This window comes from Mus pahari, chromosome 3, assembly GCF_900095145.1.
Source record: "Mus pahari chromosome 3, PAHARI_EIJ_v1.1, whole genome shotgun sequence".
Lineage (NCBI taxonomy): Eukaryota > Metazoa > Chordata > Mammalia > Rodentia > Muridae > Mus > Mus pahari.
In genome coordinates, this window is record NC_034592.1 from 62,682,038 (window position 1) to 62,698,309 (window position 16,272).

At 40.5% G+C, this 16,272-nt stretch overlaps 1 protein-coding gene across 3 annotated transcripts; it reads right to left on the bottom strand.

The window, feature by feature from the left end:
* Nucleotides 1-2,975: 2,975 nt before the first annotated feature.
* Fkbp7 (FKBP prolyl isomerase 7) lies at nucleotides 2,976-15,331 on the bottom strand. 3 transcript variants are annotated; one of them, XM_029536571.1, is made up of 5 exons: nucleotides 15,041-15,331; nucleotides 13,916-14,067; nucleotides 9,282-9,397; nucleotides 7,652-7,785; nucleotides 2,976-3,283 (listed from the first exon to the last, which is right to left on the bottom strand). In XM_029536571.1, the coding sequence occupies exons 3-5, from the start codon at nucleotides 9,316-9,318 to the stop codon at nucleotides 3,122-3,124; spliced, it is 333 nt and encodes a 110-aa protein (XP_029392431.1). In that variant the 5' UTR covers nucleotides 9,319-9,397; nucleotides 13,916-14,067; nucleotides 15,041-15,331; the 3' UTR covers nucleotides 2,976-3,121. The 3 variants fall into 3 exon arrangements, with proteins under 3 accessions (XP_029392431.1, XP_021050055.1, XP_021050054.1); XM_021194396.2 differs by lacking the exon at nucleotides 9,282-9,397 and having other exon boundaries at nucleotides 7,652-7,782; XM_021194395.1 differs by lacking the exon at nucleotides 9,282-9,397.
* Between the last annotated feature and the right edge of the window lie 941 nt (nucleotides 15,332-16,272).

Genomic DNA, 16,272 nt, shown 5'->3' on the forward strand with positions numbered 1-16,272 from the left:
TTAGTGCCCTAGGTTTGGTACGAGGAGAAAAAAATGTGTTAATAATTTAATATATTCCTAAATGTTTAATTGTGGTATCAGATGAAAAACAGCGAACTCAGCATGGGGCTCTGTGTACCGCTAACTGTGACTGGCAGTGGTAATGGGTGGCCTCTCTGTCTAGTAATTTTGCTTTGTAAAACGGGTGCTGTCACTTTAAAGTTAAGGGAAACAGGACAGAGCTTTGTCTTTGGAAATGTTTAGTGGATTTAATATATTTTGTTCTCAATTTTTCAAGGCTGGGGAAGTAGGATCGTGGAATGTTATCAAAGCTGTTCTTAAAATCTGGGCCTGAATCCCAGGACCAGGGTACATGCCACTATGTGTTTTTCAAATAAGTTTTTGTTTGTTTGTTCTTTACTTATTTACTTTATTTATAGATGAGAAACTGTCACTGTCTTCAGACACACCAGAAGAGGGTATCAGATCCCATTACAGATGGCTGTGAGCCAGCATGTGGTTGCTGGGAATTGAATTCAGGACCTCCGGCAGAGCAGTCAGTGCTCTTAATTGCTGAGCCATCTCTCCAGTCCTTCAAATATGTTTTTATCTATTCTCTAAGGCGTCTGAAATTTTCATATACTGACAACTAATTTATTATCTTTTATTAAAATAATTGTAAAAATGTTTTTAAATTCGTTTCAAAATGAGTAATAGAATTCAGCCTAAGGCATAAAGCAATCTTGAAGATACAGAACACAGCGCTTGGCATGTATGTAGAATGGGTAGTGACACACTGAAATTATTTAAAAGATAAGTTTTCAGGTCCAGGTATTCATTTACTGTAATATGTATTTTTTCTTCATTTTTCTTTAAATACAGTCTCATGGAGTCCAGACTGGTCTTGAATTCCCTACATCTGCTCACAGGGAGGGTGAGCTGAATGCCTTCCTGTCTTGCATCTACCTCAGTTTGGGATTACAGGTGTTGTGTGTCACCACTTCCAGATTGTATGGCCCTGGGATTGAATGAGGATCTTCAAGCATGTTAGGTGAATGCTGTGACTGAGCTACCACCTCTCCAGCTGATGCACAGTTAAAAACAAGTTTAGAAGTACTTTGTATAAACTTCGTGTGATGGTTTGTATATGCTTGGGCCAGGGAGTGGCACTATTAGGAGGTGTGGTCTTGTTTGAGTAGGTGTGTCACAGTGGGCGGGGCTATAGTACCCTAGTCCTAGCTGCCTGGATCTTAGTCTTCCACCAGCAGCCTTCAGATGAAGATGTAGAACTCTAAGCTCTGTCTGTACGATGCCTGCCTGGATGCTGCCATGCTCCCACCTTGATGATAATGGATGGAATCTCTGAACCTATAAGCCAGCCCCAATTAAATGTTGTTCATATAAGAGTTGCCTTTGGCCTGGCAGTGGTGGTGCAAGCCTTTAATCCCAGCACTTGGGAGGCAGAGGCAAGTGGATTTCTGAGTTCAAGGACAGCCAGGGAGGGCTACACAGACCCTGTCTTGAAAACAAACAAATAAAACAAAAACAAAAACAAAGAGTTGCCTTGGTCATGGTGTCTGTTCACAGCAATAAAACCCTAACTAAGACACTGGGTAAAGTAGTACATCTAGTATGCAAGAAGCTGAGGTGGGGGTATTGAGTTTGACACCAGGCTTGGCTGCACAGTGAGTCCCAGGTGAGCTTGGGCTGTACAGCAAGGTCCTGTGATAAAAACAAGTGCCTTGTAGGAGAAATGGTGGGCTAGAAAGGACACTCACATATTCACTTTTACACTCCATGTCCAGTGTCTGAGGGAATAACTGGCAGAAGACTCAGTGGTTGAGAAAGTGTTAGAAAGTTAAGAAAAGGTAGGAAAGGTCTTGTCCGCGTATGGTGATGCACACCTTTAATTCCAGCACTTGAGAGGCAGAGTCAAGCAGATCTGTGAGTTTGAGGCCTGTCTGGTTTACAGAGCAAGTTCCAGGACAGCCAGGGCTAAATAAATAAATGTTGTTATACCCACTTTGGGTAGCTCACAGTGACTTGTAACTCCAGTTCCAGGAAGTCACAGCCTCTGGCTTTCATAGACACCATTATTCGTGTGTGTGTGTGTGTGTGTGTGTGTGTGTGTGTGTGTGTGTGTGTGAGAGAGAGAGAGAGAGAGAGAGAGAGAGAGGGTATACGTGTGCACATGTATGTCACACATATAATTAAATATTTTTAAAAAGTTATATAGTAGACAAGAGAGAAGATAGAAGAGGAATAATAATACATTTATAATGATGCTTGAAGCAACATAGTCTCTGTAGGTGATGAGGTTTGGTTTGGCCAAACTCCCAAGGCCAGAAGCTTGCACCCAAAGAGTGTGAAATTCACACTGTGCTGAACTTCTTTATGATTCAGGAATACACAACTGACGTCTTCCTGCATGACCTCCAAAGGCAGATTCTATGCTGATATTTTTCATACCCTACTGTCTGTAACATCACAAAATGCATAAATCAAAGAGACATAAGCTCCTGGTCTCTGAGTAGTTTTAGATATGGGCATTATAAGGGCTATAATATTGGATCATTACATACTTATACTTGCTATTAACATTGGGGTTGGACATCACCCATTCTGCATGTTTTGTTTTTTTTTTTAAATATTTATTTATTTATTTATTTATTTATTTATTTATTTATTTAATGTAAGCACACTGTAGCTGTCTTCAGACACTCCAGAAGAGGGCATCAGATTTCGTTACGGATGGTTGTGAGCCACCATGTGGTTGCTGGGATTTGAACTCAGGACCTTTGGAAGAGCAGTTGGCGTTCTTAACCACTGAGCCATCTCACCAGCCCCACCCATTCTGCATGTTAACGTGTGTATTCATCTATCTCCTGAAGGAGGAATGCCGGCTCATTCCCTGGTGCTCCAATCTATGGTCACAGAAGAAAATAACTGGAAACACAATCACACCCACCTAAGAGTCAGATTTGCAAAACAGCTTCACATTATTACACCAAAATCATGTTTATTGAAGGAACAAATATCTTCTCACAAGGGAAAACAGGTATAACCACAACATAGAGAACAGTGGTATTTTTTTTTTAAAGCAAAGTATGTGAGTTTCTAACAAATAGAGAAGTAATTATATTTATAGCTCATCATGTTGGTGCACATTGTATTCCTTGGGAGAAATGAAGCCGTCTCCATTGTGGTCATTTTTCTTAAAGATATCTTCCAAAACTGCCTTCTGATATGACCTGTCACGGGGGTTTGCATCTTTTTCAAAGTCCTTCTGTAAGTAAAGCTCGATCTAGAGACCGGAATGCAACATCGTTAATAAACAACGCACCACAAATGATGTCCAGCCACTCTAAGAAATGATTACAGTAGTGAATAAGCATAGTCAATGATACAAACATTTTTAGATAATTGATCTAACTGTTTATGGGGCAAAGATACTCAAGGACCATGGTTTACCTTGGGAGGTCAGAGGACAACTTGTGGGGACCGGTTCTCTCTTTCTACCATGTGGGGTACCAGGGACTGAAATCAGATCATTAGGCTTGGAGCAAGAGCTTTATTCACTAAGAAATTGGGCTGGAGAGATGGCTCTGTGGTTGAGAGCCCTGACTGCTCTTCCAGAGGTTATGAGTTCAATTCCCAGCAACCACATGGTAGCTCACAACCATCTGTAATAGGATCTGATGCCCTCTTCTGGTATGTCAAAAGACAGTGATGTACTCACATAAAATAAATAAATACATCTTTAAAAAAAGAAAAATTAAATCTTGCCATCCCATAACCATTTTAAAAAGGTATTTCAAGGTTTGGAAACAGGGTCTCTCTACGTAGGCTTGGCTGTCCTGGAATTCACTATGTAGCCCTGGCTGTCCTGGAACTCATTATGTAGACCAGGCTGGCCTCAAACTCACAGAGATCTGCCTGCTTCTGCCTCCCAAGTACTGGCATTAAAGGCGTGCACCAACATGTCTGGCCTGGGATTTTGTTGTTTTGTTTTTAATTTTTGAAGAGAAATGGTTATTCAAATTAGCTGTCTTTGGGGCTATAGATTGGTGGTACTAGCCACACTTAATTTCCTGAAACTAAATACTTTCTAATAATCCACACTATTAGAAGGGAAAAACACATCCATATTGATTCCTATTATTTAATAAAATCTCTTTAGCATCTGTCTCTGGAACTAATGAATTTACTGCATAGTCAAGTCAACCAAGGACTTGAGATATTCTGAAGTACACTACCAGCTTGCATTTGGAGCATATAAAATTTCTCCAAGCAGACACTCAGTAAAGTACTGTAAGATTAGCCACATTCAATTTCTCTGCATTTGGAATGAGCCTACAGCAAACTGAGAGATGCCCCTGGAAATGTAAATCACACAGCAGAGTTTGGAGAAAGTAACTGAAAGTACACTCCATTGATAATTTTTATATAGATTTCATGTTGGAAAGGTACTATTTCATCTATGTAATGAGTTAAGCTATGTCACAAAATATCATGTTCCCCCCCCCCCCATTTCCTCATCTTGAGATGATATAGCCTCTCATTGTATTGCTAGAGCTGGTCTCAACTCCTAGGCTCAATCAATCTTCTGCTCCAATTTCCTCAGAGCTGGGACTATGGGTAATATCACTATGGCTAATGTTCTTTTTAATATGTCTACACCACATAATTTAAAGTTAAAGTTATCTGTGTAACTCAACCATTTCTCCATAGGAAAATCCTGATTTATATTAAAGAAAACATAGCACACGGACTGACCTGGAGTTCATTTTTAATGTGGCGTTTTAATTGCAAGAGACATTTTGAAAGGTGGAGTTGAAAAGTGAACAGTTTTAACAATACATATCCCATGCTCAGCCCATCACAAAGGACTTTAGAATGGTCAATGAGGACCTTGAGTCAGCTCCTCAGAGGTGACTGATCTTGTATGAAGGGAGATACATTGTTTCCTCGTCTACCTATGCAGGTATAAAGCATTTTAAACAGCCTCAAACTTTCTGCATTTCTTAAACAATACATCTGATGTTCAATATCTATTCTCTGTACATATAGTGTAGTAGAGGTCTAAAAAGGCAGTGGGCAAGAACATCACTTTAATTAAAAAAAAAAAAAAAGATTTACTATTTAGCATATGTGTACCTGCAGTACCTAAAGAGATCAGAAGAGGGCACCAGATCCCTTGGAGCTGGAGTTACAAGGGGTTGTAAACTGCCTGATGTGGGCAGATGCTGGAGGAGATGTTCTGGTTCTTTGGAAGAGCAGGGATTGCTGAGTCATCTACCTAGCCCTATGACTTTAATTTTTGCTACTAACGGGCTCTACGCTGCTCTCACTTTGTAATTTAATCCTGTGCTCCACTGCCACCTTATGTAAACTGAAGAGACAATCTATTAAATCTTTCTGATCGCTAAGCAAGAAAGTTTCTGTTAGTTCATGTTTCAAATCTGGGCTTCCTCACATTGTTGATTACACGGTCTTCAACAAAAATGTAACCGTTCTGAACAGTAGGACTATCATCTGTAAAAGGAGGGAGACATCTGTATTAAAGGCTTGATACAATGTCAACAGAAGATAGCCATTGTTACAACTGGGCAAACATCATTCTGACCTACCTGGTGATAACAGAGCCGACCCCCAATAAGAAGCCTGGGAAACTGCAGCTTAACAGATCCTATTTTTGGATTTTCTCTACTTTTCTTTTTCAGAAAAAGAAAATTGCCTCTATCAGATTGGCTTGTAGCAAGTCTGTGGAGGTATTTTCTTAACTGATGATTGACGTGGGAGCCTGTTTACTGTGGGCAGTGTTATCCTTGGGCATGAGCTCCTGGGCTGTATAAGACAGCAGGCTGGGCAAGGCATGGGGAAGAAGCTAGTAAGCAGTGTTCTCTGCTTCAGTTCCTACCTTGTGTTTCCTGCCCTGGCTTCCCTCAATGGACTACGACTCAGGCTATGAAATCCAGATAAGGCCCTTATCCCCCAAGTTGCTTTTGGTTGTGGTCTTTATTGCAGCAATAGGAAGCAAAGTAAGACACCTACCTGGTAGACATGCCTCTCTCCCTGCGGGCTGACTGGGGAGCCGCAAGGATGTTCTACGACACACTAAGCTCCTGGAGGAGGAGCTGGAGTTGAGTGGGAAGAAGGTTGGAGAGGGAAATGAAGATGAAGTAAATGACTGGAGTTACAGCTTAGGGGCACAGGGTTTGGGTAGCATGCATGAAGTTCTAGGTCCAGTCCCCAGGCACAATAATAAAGAGAAAAGGAAAAGACTTATTAGTTAGGGCTGGTGGCTTCTTCCTGTAATTCTAGTACTTGGGAGAAGCAGGAGGATTTCCACAAGTTCAAGACCAGCCTATACAACATCATAAGTTCCAGGGCAGCTTGGGGCTAGAGTGAGGCCTTATCTCAACCCCAGTCAGAAAAATGACTGACATTTTATTTAAAATCAGGGCACTACCTGCCTCTTATTGCCTATGTAGGCAGTAGTTTTACATTTTTAACTACCTCCGAACAAAGGGGGCAGCAGCTGAGTTGAACGTAGGCTGTGGAATAAGGTGAGGCATTCGGCTTCCCAGAAGCATTCACGATGGTGAAAGGCACGGAGTGGCCAAGGCTCAGAGCCAGGGCCAGGGCCAGGGCCAGACAGCCTGGGGGGAGATGCTGGTATTGTAACTGCACATGGCTCCTGAGTAGCTTTCTCTCCATGATAGCAATGATGAGAGGAGAGTCTGTCATATGAACTGTCCTAGAGATAGATTCAGGGACTTATGTGCTTAAAATGGTACTAAGAAATGGGACTAAGAAAGTGTGAAGAATGCGTGTCATCATTGCAGATTGTTCATCGATAGGAGTTGGCGAGGAACTTGTAGTTCATGCTTACCAACTTCCTAGCCCATCCGGTTCAGATCCTTGCTAGCTCTTAATCTCATTTATGTCCCAGTCCAGAGGTGACATGTTATACAGTACTGTTGGAAAGAGGTCTGTCCCCTAGTGCTCATGCTGGAAGAGCCATGGGTAGCTTGGGATTTTTCTCATCTGATTGAGTGATTGACTCATCGATCTGCCAGTACTGGTAATTGAACCCAGAGCCTCACGGATGGTCAGGTAAACACTCTCTGCAGCCCAGGCTGTCCTTCAAGGTGCTACTCCTTATGTCAATTTGGGAGTAACCGAAGCTATAGGCCTGCCTCAGAGAGTAACATTATGACTTTAATGATCTTCCTACATACAGGGAAATGGAAAAGGATATTCTTTTTTCTCAGATTTTATTTTATTTTATTTTATTTTTTAAAAGATCCATTCATTTATTATGTGTAAGTACACTGTAGCTGTCTTCAGACACTCCAGAAGAGGGCATCAGATTTCGTTATGGATGGTNGTGAGCCACCATATGGTTGACTGGGATTTGAACTCAGGACCTTCGGAAGAGCAGTCGGTGCTCTTAACCACTGAGCCATCTCGCCAGCCCCTTTTCTCAGATTTTAGAGTTTCCAGCAAACAACTCGACTAAAGCAATCATAGCCAATATTGGAGAAAAACTAAAAAGTATCTCATCGCAGATCCTAATACTAGTGGAAAGTAAGAGATGTCTTCAATCCAATTTGAGTTATAATTAAAAAAAAAAAAAATCAAACCGCACACAGGAAGTTTGAATTACCTCAGCTCTGGAGAGTTGCCGGTCATTATCTGTGTCTATTTGCTTAAATGTTTCAATGCTCCGTGGTCCTTTGGTCACAGCATAAAGTTCAATCTCAAACATCAGAGTTGCATTGGGTGGAATCTTGCCTTCTGCTAAGGGTTTAAATTTTAACAGTATGAATGATATGAAAGTAGCTTTCAGGTACATACTCCATGGCCGCATTAGTATCAGGGTTATAGACCTTAGAACTGCCTTCAAAATGTTAAATTTTTTAACATCCAAAAGGAGAGAGAGAGAGAGAGAGAGAGAGAGAGAGAGAGAGAGAGAGAGAGAGAGAGAGGAGAAAGAAGAAAAGAAAGGAAAATAAAAGAAAAAGAAAAAAGAAAAAGGACAGGGTAGGTCAGTGTAGCCCCTCTACCCCACATTTTATAAAAACATTTTGGAACTTTTTTACATTGTACTTTAAACCAAGTCAGTTCAAAGGCTCTTCTGGACCAGAGTAAGTTTCCTAAGAAGTTAAAATAAACCAAGATTTTATAAGTATACCTTGATCATCATGTAGCAGATATATGGTATAGAGAAGAAATGTGTGAGCAGAAAACATTCCAAAGTTGGGCTGGTAAGAACTCAGTGGCACTTGCTGCCAAGCCTGATGACCTGAGTTTGCTACATGGTAGGAGAAGAGAACTGACTCCCACAAATTGTCTCCTGACTTTCACATACTTGCTAAGGCATATTGCCTCACCCCACATAAATAAATAAGTGTAATTAAGAAGAAAAAGAGAGGGCTGGAGAGATGGCTCAGCGGTTAAGAGCACTGACTGCTTTTCCAGAGGTCATGGTGGCTCACAACCCTCTGTAATGGGATGCAGTGCCTGCCCTCTTTTGGTGTGTCTGAAGATGACTACCATGTACTCATATAAATAATTTAAATAGATAAATCTAAAAAAGAAGGAAGAAGAGGAGGAAGAAGAGGAGGAGGAGGAGGAAGAGGAGAAGGAGATCTGCCAAATGACTAACATTCTTTGAAAGAAGCTAAATTTGCCCATCAAAAAACCCCAGCAATTTCCTTAATAGTCAAGTAGATGATTCTTGCTAATTAACGCTTACACAGTACTTGCTAACAGTACTTGCTAACAGTACTTGCTAATAATACTTATATAGCCCATAAAGGAAAGGGTAGAAGTTACAGCCCCAAGCAGTGCACTGTAATTTCCAAAATCAGAACACAGAAAAATCTACCCATCATCATGTACTTGTTGTCAAAGTCCTGATCTAATGTCCGACAAATTTACCTGGCTTTGAAGGACAGAGTAACTTTGACCATAATGAAGACAGACTAAAAACACAAATTCCTTTTGTTGTTCTGGTGCTGGTCATGGAAGCAGGGTCTGGCAGACAAGTGAGTTTCTACACCATTGAGCTACTCTGAAGCCCAAACTCAAACTTCCCAAGAAGGAAACCACAGATGCACAGGAAGTTCTGGACAATTCTATTACACACAGAGAAAATGTTGCTAATTAGTGTTTTCTACAAAAAAAAAAAGATTGAAGCATAACAAGGAGATAGATGTGCATTGCCGTGTAATTATCTGCATTTATAGAGGTAGACTGGAGAGATGGAGTTAATGTAAAGAGTATATACATACCACAGAGATGGTTAATCAAAGCACTAGAGAGCCACATGCACTTTAAGACATGCGGGGGTGTTCTGGGACATGAGCCAAGGACATTTCGCCAGAGGAAAAGCTTCTTCAAGCATCACCTAAAATGAAGTTATAACTGTTACGTTTTAATAACAACTTACATTAAGCTCATCGAGACCTGTAAAGAACAAGCCAGTCAACATGCTAGCATCCCTGCCTTTACCCCTAACTGAGGAGCGTTTGGCAGCCGGAAGGAGGGAGAGTCAGTTTTAGGGCTTTGGACCCTGGTAGGCTGACCACATTCCAGTGGATGGCTCCACACCCATGAGAATATGCACAACACAAATTGACTTGGTAGGTGATGTGTGTGTGTGTGTGTGTGTGTGTGTGTGTGTGTGTGATATGTGTATGTGTGTGTATGATACGTGTATATGTGTGTGTTTGAGTGTGATGTGTGTGTATGTGTGTGTGTGTGTGTGTGCATGTGACACAAAATTAGGAGTGGTAGAAAGGTGGAGAGTGAATATGAGAGGAATTAGGGGGAGGAGTGAGTATGAATCTGATCAATATACATTGTGTGTGCATATATGAAACTCTCAATTAACAGTAATAATGTATTTTTTAAAAGCCTGCACAACCAAGCTTTTGCTAAATAGCTATGGTGCATATACTACAACTTGTGAAATCATGGACTCTAAGCTGCTGTAATAATGGTAAAGGCAGCAGGTAAGTAACTACAATTCTATGTACATACTTTAGGCCTCAGTCTTCTTACAAGTAAAATAAAGGTGCTAGTGAGATGAAATGTTTTGATGTTTACTGAAGACTCCTCAAAGTCATTAAGAATTGTCTATCCCCTGCAGTAATGGTGGAGTTGGTGCTGACAGTTTAGGTAGCTGGGTAGATACACACACACACACACACACACACACACACAGAGAGAGAGAGAGAGTCATATGTATATATATATATATATATATATATATATATATATAATATATATATATATAAATTATATATATACAAATTATATATATACAAATTATATATATATATACACACATACACACAGAATATCAGGATCCTATGCACACATATACATACACAAACACATACACACACAGGGTATCAGGGTCCTATACACACACACAGATACACACACTCATGCACACACAGACACATAGGATATCAGGACCACAAACACACACACGGGATGTCAGGGACACACACACACACACACACACACACACACACGATGTACAAATGATGATGCCATGCTTTTCTGTCCCCTTGATAGCAGTGCTGGATTAAAGTCAGGCCTTTGCTGGTTTCCTCCCAGTGCTATGAGCTGCTCTGATGGGAGCAAATGATTGGCAGAATCATGGAACGTGAAGCTGTAGACATCTGAAGCCATCTCTTTTTATCATGTCACATCTAGGCATCTAGAAGTGGCCTTCTCTTGCTAAAAAGCATAGGCAAGAGGGGATCACCTCTTAAAACACTCAGCCAACAGCTTCAAGGATGGTTTACCTCTACAGGATATGGGGATGATGCCAAAATCACGCCTTAAGAACCTGACTGCTATTTACGTATTAGCTATTTCAGTTAGGTAGAGTTAGCAAGAGCTTTACACAAGTCGAGCAGGCAAAGGTTCTTCATACTGCAACAAAAAAGGTCTCAGTGAAACCAGGAAGGTGCTGCCCATCCCTGCAAGGGCACCTACTTGCTCCCATACGTTTCCTTGTTGTTGTTGTTTTGTTTTTTTTTTTTTTTTTAGGTTTTCTTTTGTGAAGGTTAGTATACATGCAAGTGGTAAACAACAGCAACAAAGAGTGAAACAATTCAACATATCAGAGAGAAGTCATCTTATTATTGCCCCTCAGGCTTCCGTCCCTGGCAATGTCACCAGGTAACTACATTCCTTCCTACACTAGTCTGTGTAGAAATAGGTGTCTGGGAAGCCCCCCCTTCACGATGAAAACACTTTGCAGACCACGAGTAGTGTCTGCTTTTCCCCTCATGTTATCATCTGTCTGAGAGCCTGCATGGGTGCTCAGGAAATACTCGCATAGGAATATAGCACACCACTTTATTAATATACGTGATTTCTTTTCACTGGTTGCATACTAATTCACTGTATGGATATCCCGTAGTTTAATTTTCCTACTGATACTCACTATGTAGTCTCAAGTATTTTGATGCCAAAAAGAAGTTGGCAGTTATGGTAGTTAATCTCCGTTGTCAACTTGACTGGATTTGGAATAAACAGAGGAGTCATTGTGTATATCCATAAAGGATTTTGTGTTTAAATAAACTTAACTGAAGAGAGAAGACCTGGCCTCCATGTCAACAGTACCCTTTGGCAGCAGTCTAGAGAAAAGGAATCCTGAAAGAGAAAAGTCTTTGCTTTTTGCTTGCTTGCCTTCATGTTGTGCTGGCTTCATTTACCCTTGCTGCTTTCACTATTCTTTGCTGACAGTCTGACAGAGTCTTACTTCCAACATGGACTGGAGTCCAGGGGCTCTACAAAAATCCTCCAGATCCTGAGGGCTAGTGTGGGACAGCTGAGGCATCTAGCTTTGAAGACCAAGCAGCTTCCAGGTTCTCTCCATTGAGAAGGTAGCCATTGTTGGGTTACCCAGACCACATCATATAAGCCAATCAAGTAACCTCCCCTTCTATCTATCTATCTATCTATCTATCTATCTATCTATCTATCTATCTATCTATCTGTCTGTCTGTCTGTCTGTCTGTCTGTCTGTCTGTCTGTCTGTCTGTCTGTCTGTCTATCTATCTATCTATCTATCTATCTATATCTTCTATTAATCTATCATCTATTAGTCTACCATCTATCTATCTATCTATCTATCTATCTATCTATCTATCTATCTATCTATCTATCTATATCTTCTTTTTTTTTTTAAAAAAGATTTATTTATTTATGTAAGTACACTGTAGCTGTCTTCAGATACTCCAGAAGAGGGCGCCAGATCTCGTTATGGATGGTTGTGAGCCACCATGTGGTTGCTGGGATTTGAACTCAGGACCTTTGGAAGAGCAGACGGGTGCTCTTACCTGCTGAGCCATCTCACCAGCCCCTATCTATATCTTCTATCAATCTATCATCTATTAGTCTACCATCTATCTATCTATCAATCTATCTATCTATCTATATCTTCTATCAATCTATCATCTATTAGTCTTCTATCTATCTATCTATCTATCTATCTATCTATCTATCTATCTATCTATCTATCTATAAATATATTCTATTGGTTCTCTTTCTCTTGAGAACCCTAACTAACACAGCAATAAATCTTCTTTTACACTTTGGTGTATGGTCCTAAAATTTAAAATTATTAAGTCAGAAGATAAGGGTACATTTACTTCGGATAAAATTCTTGGTCAAATGACTTCCGCATTGATCATATAAGAAATGGCTCATTTTCCCTTGTCTCTGTCAGTATTCTTGTCCTTGCTAGTGGGATAAGCAAAAAATTATACCTTGTTTGTGTTCTAAATTTGCTCCAATTATGGATATAATTAAATGTTCCCTTAGAATTAAAGACAATTTGTGTCTTATTAGTTTATGAAATTAGCTTACTTCTAGGGCTATATCATCTAACCACCAGTTAATCATATTTCCCCAACTTTCCAAAGGTTCACATATCTTCTTGCTCTAGAATTTATTTAAAAGTAGGCACAACTATAAAACTTATTTTTTCCACTTCTGAAGGATTCTCCTGTGTTGCCACCCATTGCTCAGAGGTACCATCCTTCTATTCTGAAATTGTTCCTGACTTCCAAGTTTTATTAACTTAACCTGGCTGCTTACTAAAGATTTTTACTGGAAACACATATGTAATACTAAAAGCAAAAATGCCCAAGGGAGCTTATGGAATATACAGCCATTCTGAGCACTGTGTCTATGCAGAGGATGAGAGTCTGGCTGAAGGCTGGTACTCTAATGCTGTCTTTTCTTTAGACATGAAACAAAGGGTATAGGGTGAATCAAATGTAACAAGAATTTGTTGAACAAGTTTCTGTGACGATTTCTTCTATAACTTTTTAAAATTGTGACAAAATACACCTAATATAAAATTTACTTTCTTGACTATTTTTAAATAAGTATAAAGTACAATTGTGTGTTACTGTGCAATCTACATCTAGAACTCTTATCCTGGCCACTGGAACACTATGCTATTCAACATCTCTCCTTTAGTCCATGGTAATCACCCTCTGCTTTTGTGTCTGCTGGCTTGACTACTATAGATGCTTCATATAATTGCAGTCCTACAGTATTGGTATTTTTTGTGTCTGGGGTCTTTCACTTAGCGTAATAATCTTTAAGGTTCATCTACACTGTAGCATGAGTCAGAATTTCATTCTTTTAAAACCTATGTAATATTCCACTGTGTGCCTATACTCATTGTTTTATTTGCTCTCCCATCTCTGGACTCTTGGGTTTCTTCCACCTCTTGCTTCTTGTGGACTGTGCTGTTACTGTGAACATGGATATGCAAATATCTCTTTGAGACTTACTTCCATTTTTAAAGGATACACAGATTCGTTTTGACTTTTTATAAATGACTTATTTTTTTTAAAGCTACTAAAAGATACATTAAAAAAAATCTTACCATAGCCTTCTTTTCCATATGCAAATGAAGGAGGTATAATCACCTTTCGCTTTTCTCCAGGGCACATGTCCATCATAGCAATGTCCAGCCCCTTTATGACATGCCCGACACCAAGAACAAACCATTTGGGGTGGCCTTCATCTTGTGTCCGGCTATAAGAAACCATACTTAGTGTGTAAGTAAGATGATCTCATAAAGGAAACTTAAATACAGCTTAGGCACTTGTTATTTAAAACTGGAATCTCTTTCCCCACACTGCACCCTTCAGAACTCTGTCCTTTGCGAATTGTTTGGCTCAAACTTCCCCATAAATTGGCAGAGCATATCACTGGAAGTCGTTCCGATTTCTAATTTTTGCTGCCCTTACAAAAACTACCCAATGGTTCACTTTTTAAAATGGGTCTCCTATCTCTAACTAGCTGGATGGCTTGAACAAAATGATTCATTTAACTTTTCTCTGGGTTTGTTCCCCAAACCAAAGGGTCGGGCTGAGCTCCAAATTTCATTTTAAGAACGACTGAAAAAATAGCATCCTGTTAAATTTCTCTTCTACATAGGAAGAATAAGTTTTCTTCTAAATTGGAAAGAATTGCTAGATTGGAAAGACAAACCTGTCTTTGGAGGGTAACAGTGCAGCTAAACAGAGGGCATTCAGTCAGACCGGAGTAGAGAACAGAGAGAATAGATGTAATAACCAGAGTCTCTATAAGAAAACGACCCACAAAGTCCAGAAGGAAACGAGGTAGCTTCCTTATACACACTGTTTGGAATCAGACTTCAGCACCGGGTAAGGATAAAGTGTGAATATCTTTTCAAGAAGCCTTTAGATTTAGTTTTCCTGGTCCCAAGGACAGTGGTGGTGGTCAATACTCTGCCTGATGTAATGGATCTGCAATCAGTTTACTGAGCTTACATTTCAAATAATTAAAAAACACTAAGTTTTGTTTAGGGAATGTCTTCTAATCTAAATCGGCACGAAGGCTTAATTTACTGTTTAAAAAAAAAAAAAAAAAAAAAAAAACCTTAAAACAAGACAACCAGTTAGGCTCTGGCTGTTGCTGCTGGGTGGTAGTGGGCAAGATCTGGTCTATCAACTGAACTTGAACTGGACGGAGCATCTCCTACCTGCAGTAGAATTTGGAGCCGTCTTTAGCCAAGTAGCCATCGTAATGGGCATTTAGCAGGTCTCCTTTCCTGCTTGTTTTGGAGCAGTTTTCTGGACGGTGCAAAACTTCTATTTTCACCTCCTCTGTGCTTTCTTCTTTTGTTTGTCCCTGAGCATCGGAACAACCCCACAGGCTAAGAAGAACTGCTAGTCTGAATAGGAGATTCATGTTTCCCAAAGCAGCACTCCGGGGCCCAGTGTAAGACCCACAGTGTCAGCAGGCTGATCAGACTGAGTTGGGACGCGTGGCAGGCATTGTCCTACGTCACAAAGGTCCAAGGCGGGTCTACTCGAGGCCCGCCCCCTCTCGCACCAGCAAATCGCTGCTGGTTGGGAGTGTGTCCTGGGCGTTGGGTGTCCCGGTTGGCTGTATTCGGGGTAGAATAGAACCGCACACCCAGCCTCTTCTCCTCGCTAAATCCAAAGTTTTTTTTTTCTGCCTGCAGTAGCCAGACTTGCGTTTTCTGAGATAAAACTGGTATTATGGTGGTCGTTTCTAGGCACTTAGGAGATGCTGCAAAATTTTATGGGCTCCACTTGATGCCCTGATCTTGCCTCCCCAACGACTGCCTCTGCTAACGGATTGCTTGAAAGGCTTGGTTTTTAACTTTTTAAATGATACACTGAACCATTTGGCTATAGAAAAAGGATACATAGCTATAGGATCCTAATACAGTATTTTAAAAATATTAAAATGTTGGGCCAAGAAATTGATACAAAATGCAAACAGGTCACGGTGGGATGTTCTAGTAACACGGCTATTCTTTCTAGTCACAGAAGGCTTCTAAGGCCCCTACGGACTTGACAGGCCCAGTGGATGCGACATTTTTGGAATAATAGGTTCTTGACAAGCTAGGGTGTCTGCTCTTCTCTGGATATTTGGGGAAGTCCTTGAAGGCTTTTTTTTTTTTTTTTTTGGAGGGGAGATATGGTGGTCGGGGTACTGAGTAAAAAGACTCCAGGCCATGTCTATCGCATGCAGCCAGGAGGCTCCCAGAACACACAGTGGAGTGTCTCTAGGGCTCCAGCAGCCCATGCCTGGCATGGCAAAAGATAGCTTGTGTTTCTGTCTCCAACCTCTTGAGGCCGCCCTTTGGTGAAGGCCTTTAGCAGAGAAAGGCTTTTTTTTTTTTTTTTTCCTCCCATGAGAATTCATTCACATCAGACAGGAAATCTGACTATTGAACATTTT